Genomic DNA, 15,642 nt, shown 5'->3' with positions numbered 1-15,642 from the left:
TAGTGTTCCTATTTATACTCCTCCTTTGGTGACTTAGATGGTTCCCTCTATCCCTATGAGTGTTCCTCTAGTGTCCCTTCCTATATCACAACCTTCTTATCATCCTACTCCGTTTACTTATTCTACTCTTGTGCCAACTGTAGTTCCTAGTGTTCCTCTAGTTGTGTCTTCTATTGTTGTAGCTTCATACACTTTACCTAGTATTTCTAATGTTGCTAGTTCTCCTATTTCTTCTAATGATTCTACAATTATCAGTTTGGCTCAAATCATGTCACCTTTACAACAACAACTTGCATCCTTGACTCAAAACAAGTTTAGTATTCCTATGTGTGACATGGGAAGTCCTTTGTCCCAGGATATTATTCATACTCTCATTCCTTAGCAAGCCAATATGCCTCTTCTTGAGAATTATAATGGTAAGGAAGATCCACTTCATCATGTCAAAACATTTCAAATCTTTTGTAGTGATTATGCTCATGATCATAGTATTTTTGCTAAGTTATTTTCTTGAAATCTTTGTGACAAGGCATTACAATGGTTTTTTTTCCTTGAATCCTTATTATATTACTTCATTTCCTCAACTTTCTAATGCTTTTATTTAAAAATTTCAAAACAACATTAGCCTACAAGTTTCTTTGACTAATTTGATGCATTGTTAAAAAAATTCTAAAGAAAAAATGACTAAATTTATTGGTATATTTAAGCATTTGCATGCTCAAATTTCCTATCATACTCTTGATATTGATATTCAATGTACTTTTATTTCAAATTTTTAAAAGAATATTAGAGATAAAATCCTGCTTATTGAATTTACTTCTTTTCAACAACTTTGTGCCACACTTCATCATTATCAATTACAAGTGAGTCAATTCAAGAGCACCATTCCAATGGATCTTGTTCCTATTCATAAAAGTGATGTTGCTCCTAATCCAAATAAATTTCAAAAATTCAACAACTATTTCAAGATAAATAAATAAGAAAATGTCATTGCTAATCAAGTTGTTGTTGCATCTCATAATGCCACTTCTGTAGCTACTACATTTCAATTGAATCAAACATTTACTCTTCTTTCTAAATCTTTACATTCTATTATGAATAGGTTGTTAACTATTAATATGATTACTTTACACATATTTAACCTCTTCTACTTGCTACAATGACATCTAAATCTTTTGTTCTGAAAGCTTTTTGTCAATATCATCACCAAAATGGTCATGATACAGACAAATGCTATTCTTTAAAACATAAAGTTCAAGACTTAATTTATTCTAATGCTTTATCCATTGGCAATTTTGATGGTAGTGGGCATAAGTTTATTTCTCCTACTAATCAAAATTTTCAAATCTATACGAATGCTTTACCAACACATGATACTAATACTATTGCTTAGCCGTCTTCTATGGATAGTGTATATGATTTAAAGATGGATGATCTTAACCATGTTGTTAATCAAGTGGAGCATGTGGTTCAATCTGTATCTCAACCTTAGTCTCAACCTTTGCTTCAATCTCAAGTTTCACCTCTACCTCAATTGAAACCTAATCCCAAATTGAAGCTTCAACCTAAACCTCAACAACAACCTAAGAAAAAATGACCTTGGGAACATTTGACTACCTTCGATGATTTTGAGACTATTAAGATGGTCCCCTTCATATTTATGCTAAGATTTTTGAGATACCAACTCGTGGTTATCTTGTTGATTCTACCTCCTTAGTTAATGTGATTACAAAAGAAAATCTTTTTATGAAAGGTTTGCAATGTGATTTTTATGATACATCGGATGTGTGGATTCAAACTTGTAATGGTTTTCTTTATCCATCATTTAGTTCTATTGATTTATTGGTTGAACTTTGTGGAAAAATGGTGAACACTACCTTTGTTGTTGTTCCTACTTCTGATCACTTTGTTAAGCTTGGTTTATCATGGTTAAATGATATGCATGTTGTTGCTTCACCTATTCATAAATATCTTAAGTTTTTTTATGATAATGAAGTGAAGATGGTTAATAATAGTTTATATCATACTCCCAGGCCCATGGATTCTACTACCATTGACTTCTTTTGGCCTTCATTACCTAATTCATGTCCTTCTCATCTTGATCATCTTTTTCACTCATATCAAGCCCATAAGCATCATAAGGTTCTTGAGTTAAGTTTAACTCCTATGGATATTAACCATGGTTTTTTTCCTACACCTTCCATACCTCTTTTATCTATGGCTTCTACATCTATTAATCAAGCTCCTCCTATTGCTTATTAGTCTACTGATAATCCTATTAATCATCCTATAGAACCTGTGAAGGATCCCATTGTTATTCCTCCTAGTTCTCAAGACATTTCAAATAAGACAAAACATAATCAATCTGCTAATGAATGTCATAAAAAGCATTGCGCTCAAGCTAAAGCTTGCAATTCTATTCTTCAAAAATCTTTATCTTCTTTGGATACAACTATGCATGATCTGTTAGAAGAAGTTATTGCTAATAATGATGTTACGTTGTATAATTCTAATGATTCTATTCATATCTTAGATCCTATTTTGATTAATTTAGATGAAGAAGATTGATGGTTTAAATAAGTATTAACTATTTACACTTTACTTAAGTTTACTTAGGTTAATGCATTATTTTATTATTTCTTAGGTGAGACACTTAGGAGTTTGCATAGTTTTATGAGTTGTCATGTTGACAATACAGAAGTAAGAAATTATAATTCAATACATGGTGTCTACAACACTAGAGTTTGCATAATTAACTGAGTTGTCATGTAGACAACACAGTTATTCGCACTCCTATTTTAGCACATGGTGTCTACAACATTATTTTGTGTGCTACACCTTTGTAGGCTTATCCTCTCATCATCACACTTACTCCTGTGCTTAATAGAGGATAACCCACACCTAGTGGACATGTGTCTGGTTATATGACTTATGATGTTGCTAATTCCTATGCATTCTAGAAGCATTCCAGAGGCCTTTATATACAAGCACACCTAGTGCACTTTCACATTGAATTGAATACATATCAATATTTTGATCATACTCTTTTTGGTCTACTATTGTGTTTGTGCTTGAGTTCCTTGATCTTGGGTAAATTTTTCCTTAAGGCAACTTCTTACATGGTATTAGAGCTAAGGGAAATTCTCTTCACATAGCCATTGGAGACCGATCTTGCTTCACCTCTCTGAGGAAACCTTGACCTAGATATGGAGTATCATAGTCATTGGGAGCATCTAGAGCCAAAGCAGACCTCGCCATTGTCTCCAAAATGTCAATTTGGTGAAATTTGACTATAAATTTGCCTACCCTAGGCCATGATCAAATTTGAGGCAAATTGTTTTTGCAAACTAGCACTTGAAGGCCCAATTTGCAAGTATGGTATGATCATTTTAGATCTCTAAATTTAAATTTTAGATTTGCATATTTTATTATTTCAGTCTTTGCAATTTCTCTACATTATTTTTTGGGTTTGCATATTTTGTTTGGTAAAATTTTGGCCATCAGGCTAGTAGGAGGATTTTTTTGTAGGTGAAGATTAAAGCTTGCTGGTGTAAATCAGATATTGGCATCATATTCAGAAGGTCAACAAACCCCTATATTGACTTTTGTTTCATCACAATTGGACATCTGAGGTGAAATCTAGAGTCAATTGATTTTTGGAGGCACAACGGTAGCGATTTAGAAAAAATAATTGCAAAGGTGATTTTCAAATAACGATATCTCCCTCATATGGACTCCTTTCTGTGAGCAATTTTTTTTGTTTTGAGATAGAATTTCATGATCTACTCATTGGTGCAGGATGTTTGATACCTCTATTCCTGAATTGTTTTACAAGTCGCAAATCCTAATTTTTGCAACTTCAAATGCTTAATATGGGCTCATCTGGACACATAATCAAGTTCTATTTTTTTTTTCAAGTGCTTAATTTTTTGTCTACTTTTCAAATCTGCAATCAGATTATAGGGTTGTGTGGACATAAATATCACTTTAAGAATTAGGTCCTTTTCTACATTGTATTACTTTGATTACTTTTCAAAAATTTTGTACATCTGAGCTACAATGCTTAGTGATAGATTTGAGTCTCAAAAGGAAATTATAAATAGAAAAATCACAAGTCCACTTTTTACATTTTGACAAGTGGCCTATTATACATGCACTACCTCCAAAGTGCCCAATCATTCATTATGGGGTTTCTTTGATTCTCTCTTGCATTTTGGGGGGTTCATTAATTGATCTCATGGAGTCTTGTCACACATGTCAGTTTGGTGTTACACTGAAGTTGACAACATGGAACTATCATAGATGGAGTGCATTGATACTTGATCATCTAAGAGAACATCAAGAAGTCCTTCCATATCTCTATTCAAAGACATTGCCACCAAATCCTAATTGGACATATATTACTAAACTTCTTCACTTTTTGTATAATAGTATGAGTAAGGAATGTCTTTCTCCTCTTAGAATGGCAAGTTGTCCTCATGATATTTGGATGGCTCTTTGGGAAGCATATGGAGATCCACGAGTTCCTCCACTTCCAAAGGACATTTTATCACCAGTCACTCCAGTCATGGTCCCTATACCTCCATATGAGATCACACCTCCTGATGCTCCTACTGTTACTACTAATCTAGTTCCAACCATAGATGCTTCTGATTCAATGTAGTAGGATTTACCATGGCTTCCTACTTCAACTTCATGGGATGATTTCCTTCTAGCCATTGTAGGGTTGTTCATGGAGTCTCGCATTGAAGATATGGAAGAAATCATAGATGATAGTTGTCTTCTCTTTGTTGAGGAAAATACTTCATCCATTGCCACAGTGATAGGTTCATGTACTTCAGCACAATAGGGTACACCTTGTCTTCCAGCTCTAGCATCAGTGGATGACTTCTTAACAGATATTTTAGGTTTTTTGTTGGAGTTACACATAATAGATTTGGGAGACATCATTGATTATATATATCTTCTCTTTGCTGAAGAAGATCCTTCTTCAATTGTCATGAGGGCTCACTTTGACCCTCTTATCCATTATCTACATGATTAGTCTTCACAGGTTGACGTGATTGTGGATTCTTATGTACAATAGTTGTAAGTGGTCACTTTATCATTTGAGGAGACACGTGGTTCTTTGAGGCATGTTCTACATCCATCCTTGCTAGATTTTCACTTCTTCTTTTCAGCAGTATTGGAAGGGATGACTATTAGCATCGACATAGAGATAGTTGAGTAGGTTCTAAGGACACCATTCATCATTAGGATTCTTTCTACACATAGGGAAAGCATCTCTCCTATGCCTTTGCCATTGTTTCTTCTAGAGAGGAGGAACATTATTCAGCAGTCATGGATTGGCTTCTACATTGGAGCAGCTCTCACTGATCAACACTCTACATTAAGGGGGGAACTACCTCGTCTCCTCTTTTATGGGGGGGACTTTTTCCTCTTATGGGGTTTTTTCCTTCTCATATTTCTCTCTTGTATATACTTGATTTATGTCATAATGGGGGGTCTTGATTACTCCATCCATCCATGCATTTTATTTTTCCATCTCTCTTTTTGGGGGAGGGTTTTTCCCATGAGGTTTTCCCTCTTTCTTTGCTTTATGAGAGATTGCATTGCTTTTGTACATGGGTACCTAACATGGCCTAGTAGCCAGGATCCATTATGCATTTCATCCTAGCTTTTGTAACCTTAAGTGCATTCCCCTAAGTTGCACTTGGGGGTGGGGGGGGGGGTGTTGGTGTAAATAAGTATTCACTATTTACACTTTACTTAAGTTTACTTAGGTTAATGCATTATTTTATTATTTCTTAGGTGAGACACTTAGGAGTTTGCATACTTTTATGAGTTGTCATGTTGACAACACAAAAGTAAGCAACTCTAACTTAGCACATGGTGTCTACAACACTAGAGTTTGCATAATTAATTTAGTTGTCATGTAGACAACATAGTTATTCACACTCCTATTTTAGCACATGGTGTCTACAACATTATTTTTTGTGCTACACCTTTGTAGGCTTATCCTCTCATCATCACACTTACTCCTGTGCTTAATGGAGGATAACTCACACCTGGTGGACATGTTTTTGGTTGTATGACTTATCATGTTGCTGATTCCTATGCATTCTAGAAGCTTTCTAGAGGCCTTTATATATAGGCACTCCTAGTGTACTTTCACATTGAATTGAATACATATCGATATTCTGATCATACTCTTTTTGGTCTACTATTGTACTTGTGCTTGAGTTCCTTAATCTTGGGTGAATTTTGCCCTAAGGAAAATTCTTACAAAGATATTCTTGATGATGTTGATGATTTTAATGATGAATATGACACTATTAACATTGAAATTGATTTACCTAATATGCTTTCCTCATAATTAACACTTACACCTAGTATTGACCATTGTGATTCTCAAGAGGATCTTTGTTTGGAACTGGCTATCATTCCTACTATGTTGGTTATAGTCCTGCTTGTGAGTTACCCACCTTCCCTAAGTGATATACAATGAGATGGGGAGAGTAGGTGGTGTGCTTGATTGGCTAGTCCTTGATGGTAGCCTTTGTTGTGTGTTTTTATGTTGTACTATATTTCTCCTGTGATATGTTTGTTAAATGTTGTTAGATTTTTTTATACGATCTTTGTTGTTCTGTTGGTACAAGGTGATAAAGGAATCAAACATATTTTAATATTCCTCTATATGTATCTCTATTTTTTCATATGTTGTCATGTTATGTTGTACCTTTGCTATTGTTTGTACATGTTTCTTTGTGTAATTTGCTTGGATTCACGACTTGGTAGCACTAATTCTTTTTGGTCTCCACATCATGATCTGAAAAGATTTTCCTTTGTATCTCTTATGTGATCTTCCCTCCTTTAGGATTGTAGTTCTATTTTCTTAAGGGAATGATGTCAATTCATTTGCAATAATATCATATATATATTATCTTATGATCATACTAACCCCATAGTAGGTAGATACCTTCTATGTTCTCTATATGTTTATGTACTATTTCCCTTGATTTTTCTTCATTTGGGGGCATCTTATAGTGGAATTTTTTATGTTTCCATCAAATTCATTGCTCCTATTAAAGTGTTAGCAATGACTTTAACATAGGGGTATATGCTCTACTCACCTATTGCACACACACACACACACACTTTTCAATACATATATATTATTTTTCAAGATACTTTTTCTCCCTTTTTGGACTAATGACTAATCCTTAAAGCATGGATTTATGTTTTAGGATCTCTTGATCCCTCCGATTTCAAATATTCTTGATCCCGTAAGGTCGAAGGTGTCCTTAAGATTGGATCTCTTTTTACTTTTTTGGTTTTATTCTTATAGAATAGAATATTCTTGAGAGTAAATCATTGATAGGTTGACTGGTGAGTAGCCACATTCACTAGGTGGTTCAATTACATCTTTCTAGTTGTGCAATTTCCTTGTGTGGTTCACAATGAGACATAAGTTCTCATTGGGTGAGATAATAACACTCTTTTTTTTTTTAGAGATGTCTCTCTTATTGTGATCTTAGAGTTGAAAAAGACTTGAGTCTTTGGGGGCTTGAGGATCTCTTTGTCCCTTTCATTTTAATAAGATTATCTTTTCTTTACAATTTACTTTACCAAGAGTTTGCATCAAGTCCATACTCTTGCTAAAGTGGGGGCTAAATGTATCATCTTAAAATGGAAGCATTTCTATGTTAAGAGTGTTTATCCCTCTGAGTAAGTGGTCTACGGTCATGTCAAGCACCTTGAATGGGTCTTTGCATGGATTTGGTTCCTTTCCCCTTGTTCTCTCTCTCTCTCTCTCTCTCTCTCTCTCTCTCTCTCTCTCTCTCTCTCTCTTTGCAACCTATTTCTGACAACTTTCTCTTTGAAACTAAGGACTTTGACTTTTTGGGTCAAGGATGACCTTTTAGGTCAAGGTCAACCTTGAACTTGACCTAGGTCAAGGAAAAAATCAACCCTAACCTAGGGTAGGGTCGACCTCATCCCTGACCCCAGGTCTATTTTTTAGTTTTTGAGAGTTTCGAGACATCAGGCTTCGAAAAGTTTCTTTTTCCTGCTTTTGGGTTGGCTATTTTGGGTTTCAAAATGGTAGAATCTTAAATTACATTTAATCTAGGTCTATTCCTTGGGGTTAAGATTAAATGGGATTTAATGTTCCTATGTTGGCCTTCTCTAGGAGTTAATACCCTAGATCTCTATATAAGGAAGCCTTCTTCCCTTATTTTGACATCTACTTTCTATGAACTAGGAGTTGCCCTTTATGAAGTGCATTGATTATTTTATGAAATGAAGATCTACTAGTATTCAAGCATTCAAGTGTTCAAGCATCCAATTCATCAAAGAGATTCATTGTTAGCAATTGAAGGATTCAATCTCTATTGTTGAAGATTTTTCTATCCACATTCATTCAAGCCTTCTTCTATGCAAAGATACATTCAAGATTGGTGTTGAAGATCTAATGTCAATGATTTGAGACATCTTATATCCAATTCTATATTCATTGGGAGCATCCATACTTGTGGATTCAAGGATTCGAAACCTCCACAAATATTTCAATATAAGCAAGGTGAATAGTTCCATTTACTTTGTTTATACATATTGCAAATTCAATTCAATTTCAAGGTTGATTCCAAACTGGGGTTAGACTAAGGAAAACCCCCCTATCCAAATAAACAAACCATTTTTCTTGCAGATAGAGGTGTGGAACAATGAATTGAAGAGTAGATTCAAATACCTTTTCGTTGAACTTGCCAGACCTGCAAACAAAAATTTTGTTGGAGCAGTGCAAGTTAAGGTTGACTTTTCAAGGTACAATTGTGCCCCAGGGTAAGATTATGTCTCGCTATTAAGGTCAAGGTCGACCTTCCTTCAAAATGACAAAAGTTTTTTGGGTTTTCTCCATCTTGACATTCCCAGTCTAGAACAAGTTGCAGAGATCGCCAAAACTGTATATAGGCACTAGAAATCAACATTTTCCAGAGTTATTCTACTTCAAGGTTAGTATTTTTCTTTTATTTATTTTAATATTTAAGGACATACTTCATAAATAGGAAGACCATAGGATCTCCTTTCTCCCTATTCTCCATTGCTTGATCAATTTGTGCATTAATCACTTCCTTGTGGTTAATCAATTTGGATCTTTCCTTTTGTAAATTTGGGTTGAGGATAGGTCCTATTTCCTTCCTATTCAGGTCTTATATTGGCTTTCTTATTCTAATGGCTAGGTTAGTGAGATTTGGATTGCGATGGAGTTTCACCACATGTGATGCTAATTAACACATTATTCTATGTTTTTATACATATAGTCAACCCTCTTGTGTATTTGTATGACATGATGTATCTATTTAGGCCTGTGATCTTATGGATTTAGGTCTTGAATTATATGTTGTAATACATTTCCTTTGTCTTGGAGATCATTGAAGACCAACTTGTGGCCGATGATATTTTATATAAGTGGGCTTGTAGTTCTTGTTTATGAGGATGATGAATTGGAGGACTACTTGAAGGATAATATATGATATTATAAATAATCAAGTATGTAATCCCAGAATATAAGAAGACTTAGTTCCTAAATCTCAATCTACATTTGTAGACCAACTTGATGATAATTGGAATTCCCATTTCCTCATTGGTTGGTGCTATTGTTTGTTTGTGTTGTAGTGTCTTTGGATATAATATTGAATATGTTCTTTTAAGGACTTATTTGACCTTGAGCGTATCAAATTTGGAAGAGGAAATTTATATAAATAATGAATGAAGAGAGAAGTTGAAGATATGTTGAAAAAATAGAATGATGATCTATTTGATAGAGTGCTTGCAAAAACAATTTTTGAGCATATAGGATATGAGTCCCCTAAAATAAATACTAGACACCATCTCTAGAAAAAGAACATCAATTGATATTGATGCTAATGTGTGTTCAACAGTAAGAGTAAAAAAAAGAAACTTGCAAATAAATAGTTGATTTATAAGAAATTGAGGAATTGGAGTTAGACGATACTAGAGAAGAAATGTTAATAAGAAATTTTGAGTTGCTTAGAAAGATGCAATATTTTCAAATAGTTTAGCAAATAAATGTGTGAAATATCATAACTACAAAATATCAATAAGCCTAAACCAAGTGATGCCAACATACTTGATGTTATTGATTTATCAACTGATCATAAAGGTACACACCCTCTGACATCAACAAATATGGGCATAGAAGTATCAACCCCATCTTTGTCTATTCCTACAAGTGTACCAATTGTTCCAATACCTCCAATCATAGGAACAATCAGGCCCAACCACTAGTATACAACATGATCATTTATACCAAGAAATACAACAATAAAAATAACAATACTTGTAATTATTGCAATAATCTTTAAATATGTAAGCATAGTAGTAGATTGTTCTAGTAAATCAATAAAATTAAAATGTTGTTATATCTCCACCACCTTAAATGTCACAACCAACTGCAACTAATATACCATATACTAGCCCAAATCTAAATGCCCAAGTTTCCCCATATCATAGGGTGAATAAATTTACAAGACCACAAATTTATATGAACAAATATTGGCATTCAGATTTACTAGCATCCTAGTGCACCCCAATCAAATGGATAATAATATTAGATTTGAATTGCCTAAATTATCTAAGATAGTGAGTTTTCTAGTAAAGATTGGTATAAAGAATCCCTTATACATATGGACAATTTTGAGTGTGAACATGAGGATTTATTAATGCAATCATTGGTAGATGATGTAAGATAATAGTATAGAGATCTTCCAAATGCACCATATTAGTATTTGACATGATTTTTAGAGGGATTTTAAAGACAGTATGATAACCATACCATATTGTGAGTAGAGAACAAGGACTATGATGTGGATTGCAATCTCTAAGGAGATGAGCATGTGATATAGTGGAGAAATTTAGAGTCTAGCGTGAAGTTGAAAGTCTATTCTATTCTACAAAAATGTGAGGAGTTGTAATCTTAGCAAAAACCAAGAAAAGATATGTAAAAAAAAGAACATGTTTTGATATTGCTATCAGGATTTAACAGTGTGATTTTGAGTCAAACTTATTGACCCATATTTCATGAGTAGTAATTCAACATGAATCCATCTCTCATGAGAATAAATGGAACACTTAGCACTCATTGGATCTAGGTGATGCTCATAGGGGTGAAGCACTGGGACTTCCCAAGAGGTCACCCATCCCAGTACTACTCTAGCCTAAGCACACTTAACTACAGAGTTTCCTCCATGGTTAAACCCAAAGCTTGCAACCCCATCTGCACAACCTTCACCAAGTGTGATTTTGAGTCAAACTCATTGACCCATATTTCATGAGTAGTGATTCAACATGAATCCATCTCTCATGAGAATAAATGGAACACTTAGCACTCATTGGATCTAGGTGATGTTCACAAGGGTGAAGCACCGAGACTTCCTGGGAGGTCACCCATCCTAGTACTACTCCAACCTAAGCGCGCTTAACTACATAGTTTCCTCCATGGTTAAACCCAAAGCTTGCAACTTAAGGGGCTTTCTAATGAATGGTTCATAAGGCACAACACTTGGTGAAGTTTTTGAAAATGGTGTTGCAAGCTTTGGGTTTAACCATGGAGGACACTCTGTAGTTAAGCGCGGTCACGCTGGAGTAGTACTAGGATGGGTGACCTCCTGGGAAGTCTCGGTGCTTCACCCCTGTGAGCATTACCTAGATCCAATGAGTGCTAAGTGTTCCATTTATTCTCACGAGAGATGGATTCATGTTGAATCACTGCTCATGAAATATGGATCAATGAGTTTGACTCAAAATCACATGGTTAAATCCTGATAATAATATCAAAATTTTGACTTGCTATGAAAATTATCTCCTACTTATCAAAAGAACATATTACTGGCTAAAGAGACCTATGTGTTATGTATGTCCTTTGATTTTAAGATCCATGATTAGATAGTCCTCCATTGGACCATTTAATGATGAATGCATTAGGTTTTAGTGTAGATATTAAATATTATATGACGAAGTAAAATTCTTACAAGCAGTAAGCAGGCATCAATTTCAAAGCGAAGAGTCCCATGCATACTAGAAGAGGACAACGTTTCCCCTGTTGTGAATATCCTACAATACTATGGAACTTACTCACCTACATAGGATAAGCATGTACAAGCTTTAATGCTATTGGAGTTCAAAATAAGGCGCTCCTTCGCTCAATTTCAAATAATTATTTCACGGGAATTTCAGTGCAAACACCGTACCAATTAAATTCGAGTCAGAGATCCTCGAACAGGAAGCAAGTTTGACCAGCTTTCGAAATTCAAGACATTGATCTTTGAAATCTTTCTTTCTCCAATTTAATTCACCTGCGTGAAAAGGATCCCTACAAAGGAAATTATATCTGCAAATTCACGAATTAAATTCACCTGCCTAAAACTGCTGACTTGAAGGGAACTTAGGTGTTTAAATCAGATTTACCCGATTAAAATTCTTACTGTAAAGGGAACTAGATCTTCAAATTCAAGAATTTGATTCAAAAATATTCATTAAAAGGGAATTTAGATTGGCAAATTTATTGTTTTTAAATTGAGATCTGCGTATTCAAATTTAAAAATGTCCATTAAAAGGGAATTTAGATCCGCGAATTCATTATTTAGATCTGCAAATTTATGATCATTAGCAAGGAATTCAGATCTGCAAATTGATGAAGAGAAATCGACAGCAAGACAATATAACTAGGAGCTATGGACTACCTGTATTTAGTTTAACCTTCTCAGGTGTTCTTTGTGGCGCCATAACTTCTTTGAAATCAATTTGAGGCATTCAAATCGAGGTAACGAGGTTCTTTAAAGCTTCACGTAATAAGTGAGAATCCATTGCACACGTGAGCTTATTTAAAGCACAGACCAATTTAATGATGTTGCAGAACAAACCTGAGAAATGAGATTTCATGTGAGTCTTCCACCAATCCACATTAAATTCTAGAACGTTTGCTCTCACAATAAAGCAGGCAGAGATCTTTCGTGTTCTTCGTCCGCTTTCTTCGCTGATTTAAACTAGCTTTACAACTCGATCGGTACTAGTCTTTATTTCGTAGAGGTGCTCATTTTCAAAGCAGAGGGAGAAAATCATGAAGACGAAAATGGCAATCTTTCTCCTCGTTCTCCTTCTTCCGTTTGTAGCTGCCAATGCTCCCATCCCTGCCGGTCGTGGTAAGAACGCTACAAGTTCTATGATTTTTTACAGTTTCTGTGATGAAGTTTGCCTGCTTTTGGAAAATATTGACGGCTGATATGAATGAATTAGTGCGCGTCTGGAAATATCCGTGTTAAGTTTATTTTGAAGTCGGATTTCGGTCACAATGATGACGATCTTCATTACAATAACTTAAAGAAGAGCAAATAATTATTTTTTGATAAGAATTATCTAAAATTGTTTCAATTTCATTTCAAAACTGCTCAAATTATTTTTCCATTTCTATGATTTCATAGTAATTTTGAGCCGTCTGATATTTGTTTCCTTCTGTATTTACAGAAAATAGAACCAAAGACTCTGAAAGCAAAGGAGATGCTCCAAGAAATAACATTAATTATGAAGTTGCAGGCTCAACCATACCAGACTGCAGCCATGCTTGCGGATCCTGCTTGCCTTGTACACGAGTTACAGTGAGCTTCAAGTGCACTATTGCAGAATCATGTCCCATTGCTTATCGCTGCATGTGCAAGGGCAAGATTTTTCCTGTTCCTTCCTTACGTCCGAGGCCTTAAAATTTCAGAGTATCTTCAAGCAGATTCATCTTGTGTTGTATCATAGCATGTAGCCAAATTTTGTATTGCACAAACTCCTCATTATTATTATTAAAAGCTTTTGGTTTTAACTTTTGGGACAAGCTTTATGTAGCAAAACTTGTCTTTGTATTTTGTCATTTTTCATCGCCAGAACCATCAATCACAAGCTTGAAATATTTTTTAGACTGAAAGGGTTTATACTATATCAATTTACATATTTTTTTATCTGTTTACATTAGAATTTTTTTTATTCGTGCTTGCTTTCATTTTCCATATTTTTATTAATATATTGAATAGATTCCAATTCAACCATTGTAAATACAATTGACATTCTTTAATATTCATAATCTTTTTCAAAATTCTTTTTTATTAAAAAATTATAAAAAGTATATAAAAACATCAATATACAATAAAAGGAAATGACAGAATATACTTATTAGTATTTGTCTTAAACTATTAGTATTTCCTTTAAATGGTAATTAGATTTTTTTTATTTCAACCATTAACAATTCAAAATTTTAATTTACAATTATTATTATTTTTAATTCATTTTTATTTTTAACGTTTTTCTTATATCTAATTATATTTAGTATTTCATTCAACTAAATTTATTCTCCTATAGCTATTATAAATTTGGTTTTGAATTTTGAATTATTACTTTTTAATCTTTACCTTTTATTAAAAATATTTGTACAATTAAGAAGAAGTAGAGACTCTTATTGAATATAGACCCATCAACAAAACTTTGTATAGAGTTCAACTATTTATGATGCATATGAATGTCAATATCTTCCATACTCTCTTGATTAATACTCTCTCTTTTTCAAGGAAGAATCACCATACTTTAAAAAAGAATCAACACAATTTAAGGAAAAAAGCATTCAATTAAACTTTCAAGTATGAAGATTAAATATTATTAAGTTTAATTTGAAAACTTAATGAATAGTGTCTTAATGTGAGCTATGTATGTTGCCTTTACAAACAACTTGTAAATAAGATGTGTTTACAATAATGTCTTAAATCTTGTTCTAGAAATCTTGTCATTTGTTCTACATTTTGTAAAATAATTATGTTTTGGAATAGTTTTAATATTATAACTTAACTAAATTTACTCTCTTAGAATTATTAGGTTTATTTAATATTATAATCTAACTAATATTTTCTCTTATAATAATAAATTCATAATTAATAACAAATATTCATCATTATACACATGTTATAGGTAGGCTAAACAAGTACTATTTTATTTTCACCAATAAAAAATTAGTGTAATTTTTATTTTGTTAGAAAGAAGACATTTAGTATAGTTTAAATACAATATTTTTAAGTTTATAATTGATAAAAATTATTTTTGAGATGTTTCATCATCCAAATCAATTGATGTCTTATATACAATTTTTTAGGAATTCAAAAACTTGAAAATTTTATGTGACTTATTTTAATGTTATGCCATAATTTGTCTCTTCTTCCTCATCATTGTCTTTTATAGTGGAGAAATATCTAGGGAGAACTAGCCAGAACACCACTAGCAAAAGGCCATCCAGGGGTGGATTAACAAAAAGGTGGTGAAGCTAATTGTCGATGAGAGAAATCTTCATGATCATTGGAATCTTGTTGAGGAGGCTATGATTGTAGTGTTTGGGAAAGTCTATCATATAAATGTGGCCATGATAATTGTCACAATTAAAAGAATGATCACCAAAAACATAAACATCTTATAGTAATTTGGTAAACTTACAAGAGCTATTACCTCAACACAAAAGCTCTTGAAAATGACCTACTTCAAGAGTCAACTTATTTTCTTGTAGATGAATTTATAACAAAAACATGAATCTTGTACATGCTTTAA

At 33.5% G+C, this 15,642-nt stretch overlaps 1 protein-coding gene across 1 annotated transcript; it reads left to right on the top strand.

Annotated features, from left to right (window-relative positions):
- Positions 1–13,066: 13,066 nt before the first annotated feature.
- LOC149537050 (protein EPIDERMAL PATTERNING FACTOR 2-like) lies at positions 13,067–13,772 on the top strand. The gene is made up of 2 exons (XM_089807626.1): positions 13,067–13,217; positions 13,540–13,772. Exons 1-2 carry the CDS (start codon positions 13,136–13,138, stop codon positions 13,770–13,772), a joined length of 315 nt encoding a protein of 104 aa, XP_089663752.1. The 5' UTR covers positions 13,067–13,135.
- The last annotated feature ends 1,870 nt before the right edge of the window (positions 13,773–15,642 follow it).

This window comes from Cupressus sempervirens, chromosome 10 (assembly GCF_028749045.1).
Source record: "Cupressus sempervirens isolate cs-2001-9-10 chromosome 10, ASM2874904v1, whole genome shotgun sequence".
NCBI lineage: Eukaryota > Viridiplantae > Streptophyta > Pinopsida > Cupressales > Cupressaceae > Cupressus > Cupressus sempervirens.
Note: the sequence above shows the minus strand (reverse complement) of the source record. Positions and strands in the feature narration are given on the sequence as shown.

Excerpts from the sequence above, each read along its gene's own strand:
- LOC149537050 (XM_089807626.1), top strand. The coding sequence starts at position 13,136 with ATGAAGACGAAAATGGCAATCTTTCTCCTCGTTCTCCTTCTTCCGTTT. Across the intron at positions 13,218-13,539 it reads TCCCATCCCTGCCGGTCGTG|AAAATAGAACCAAAGACTCT; the intron begins GTAAGAACGCTA and ends CTGTATTTACAG.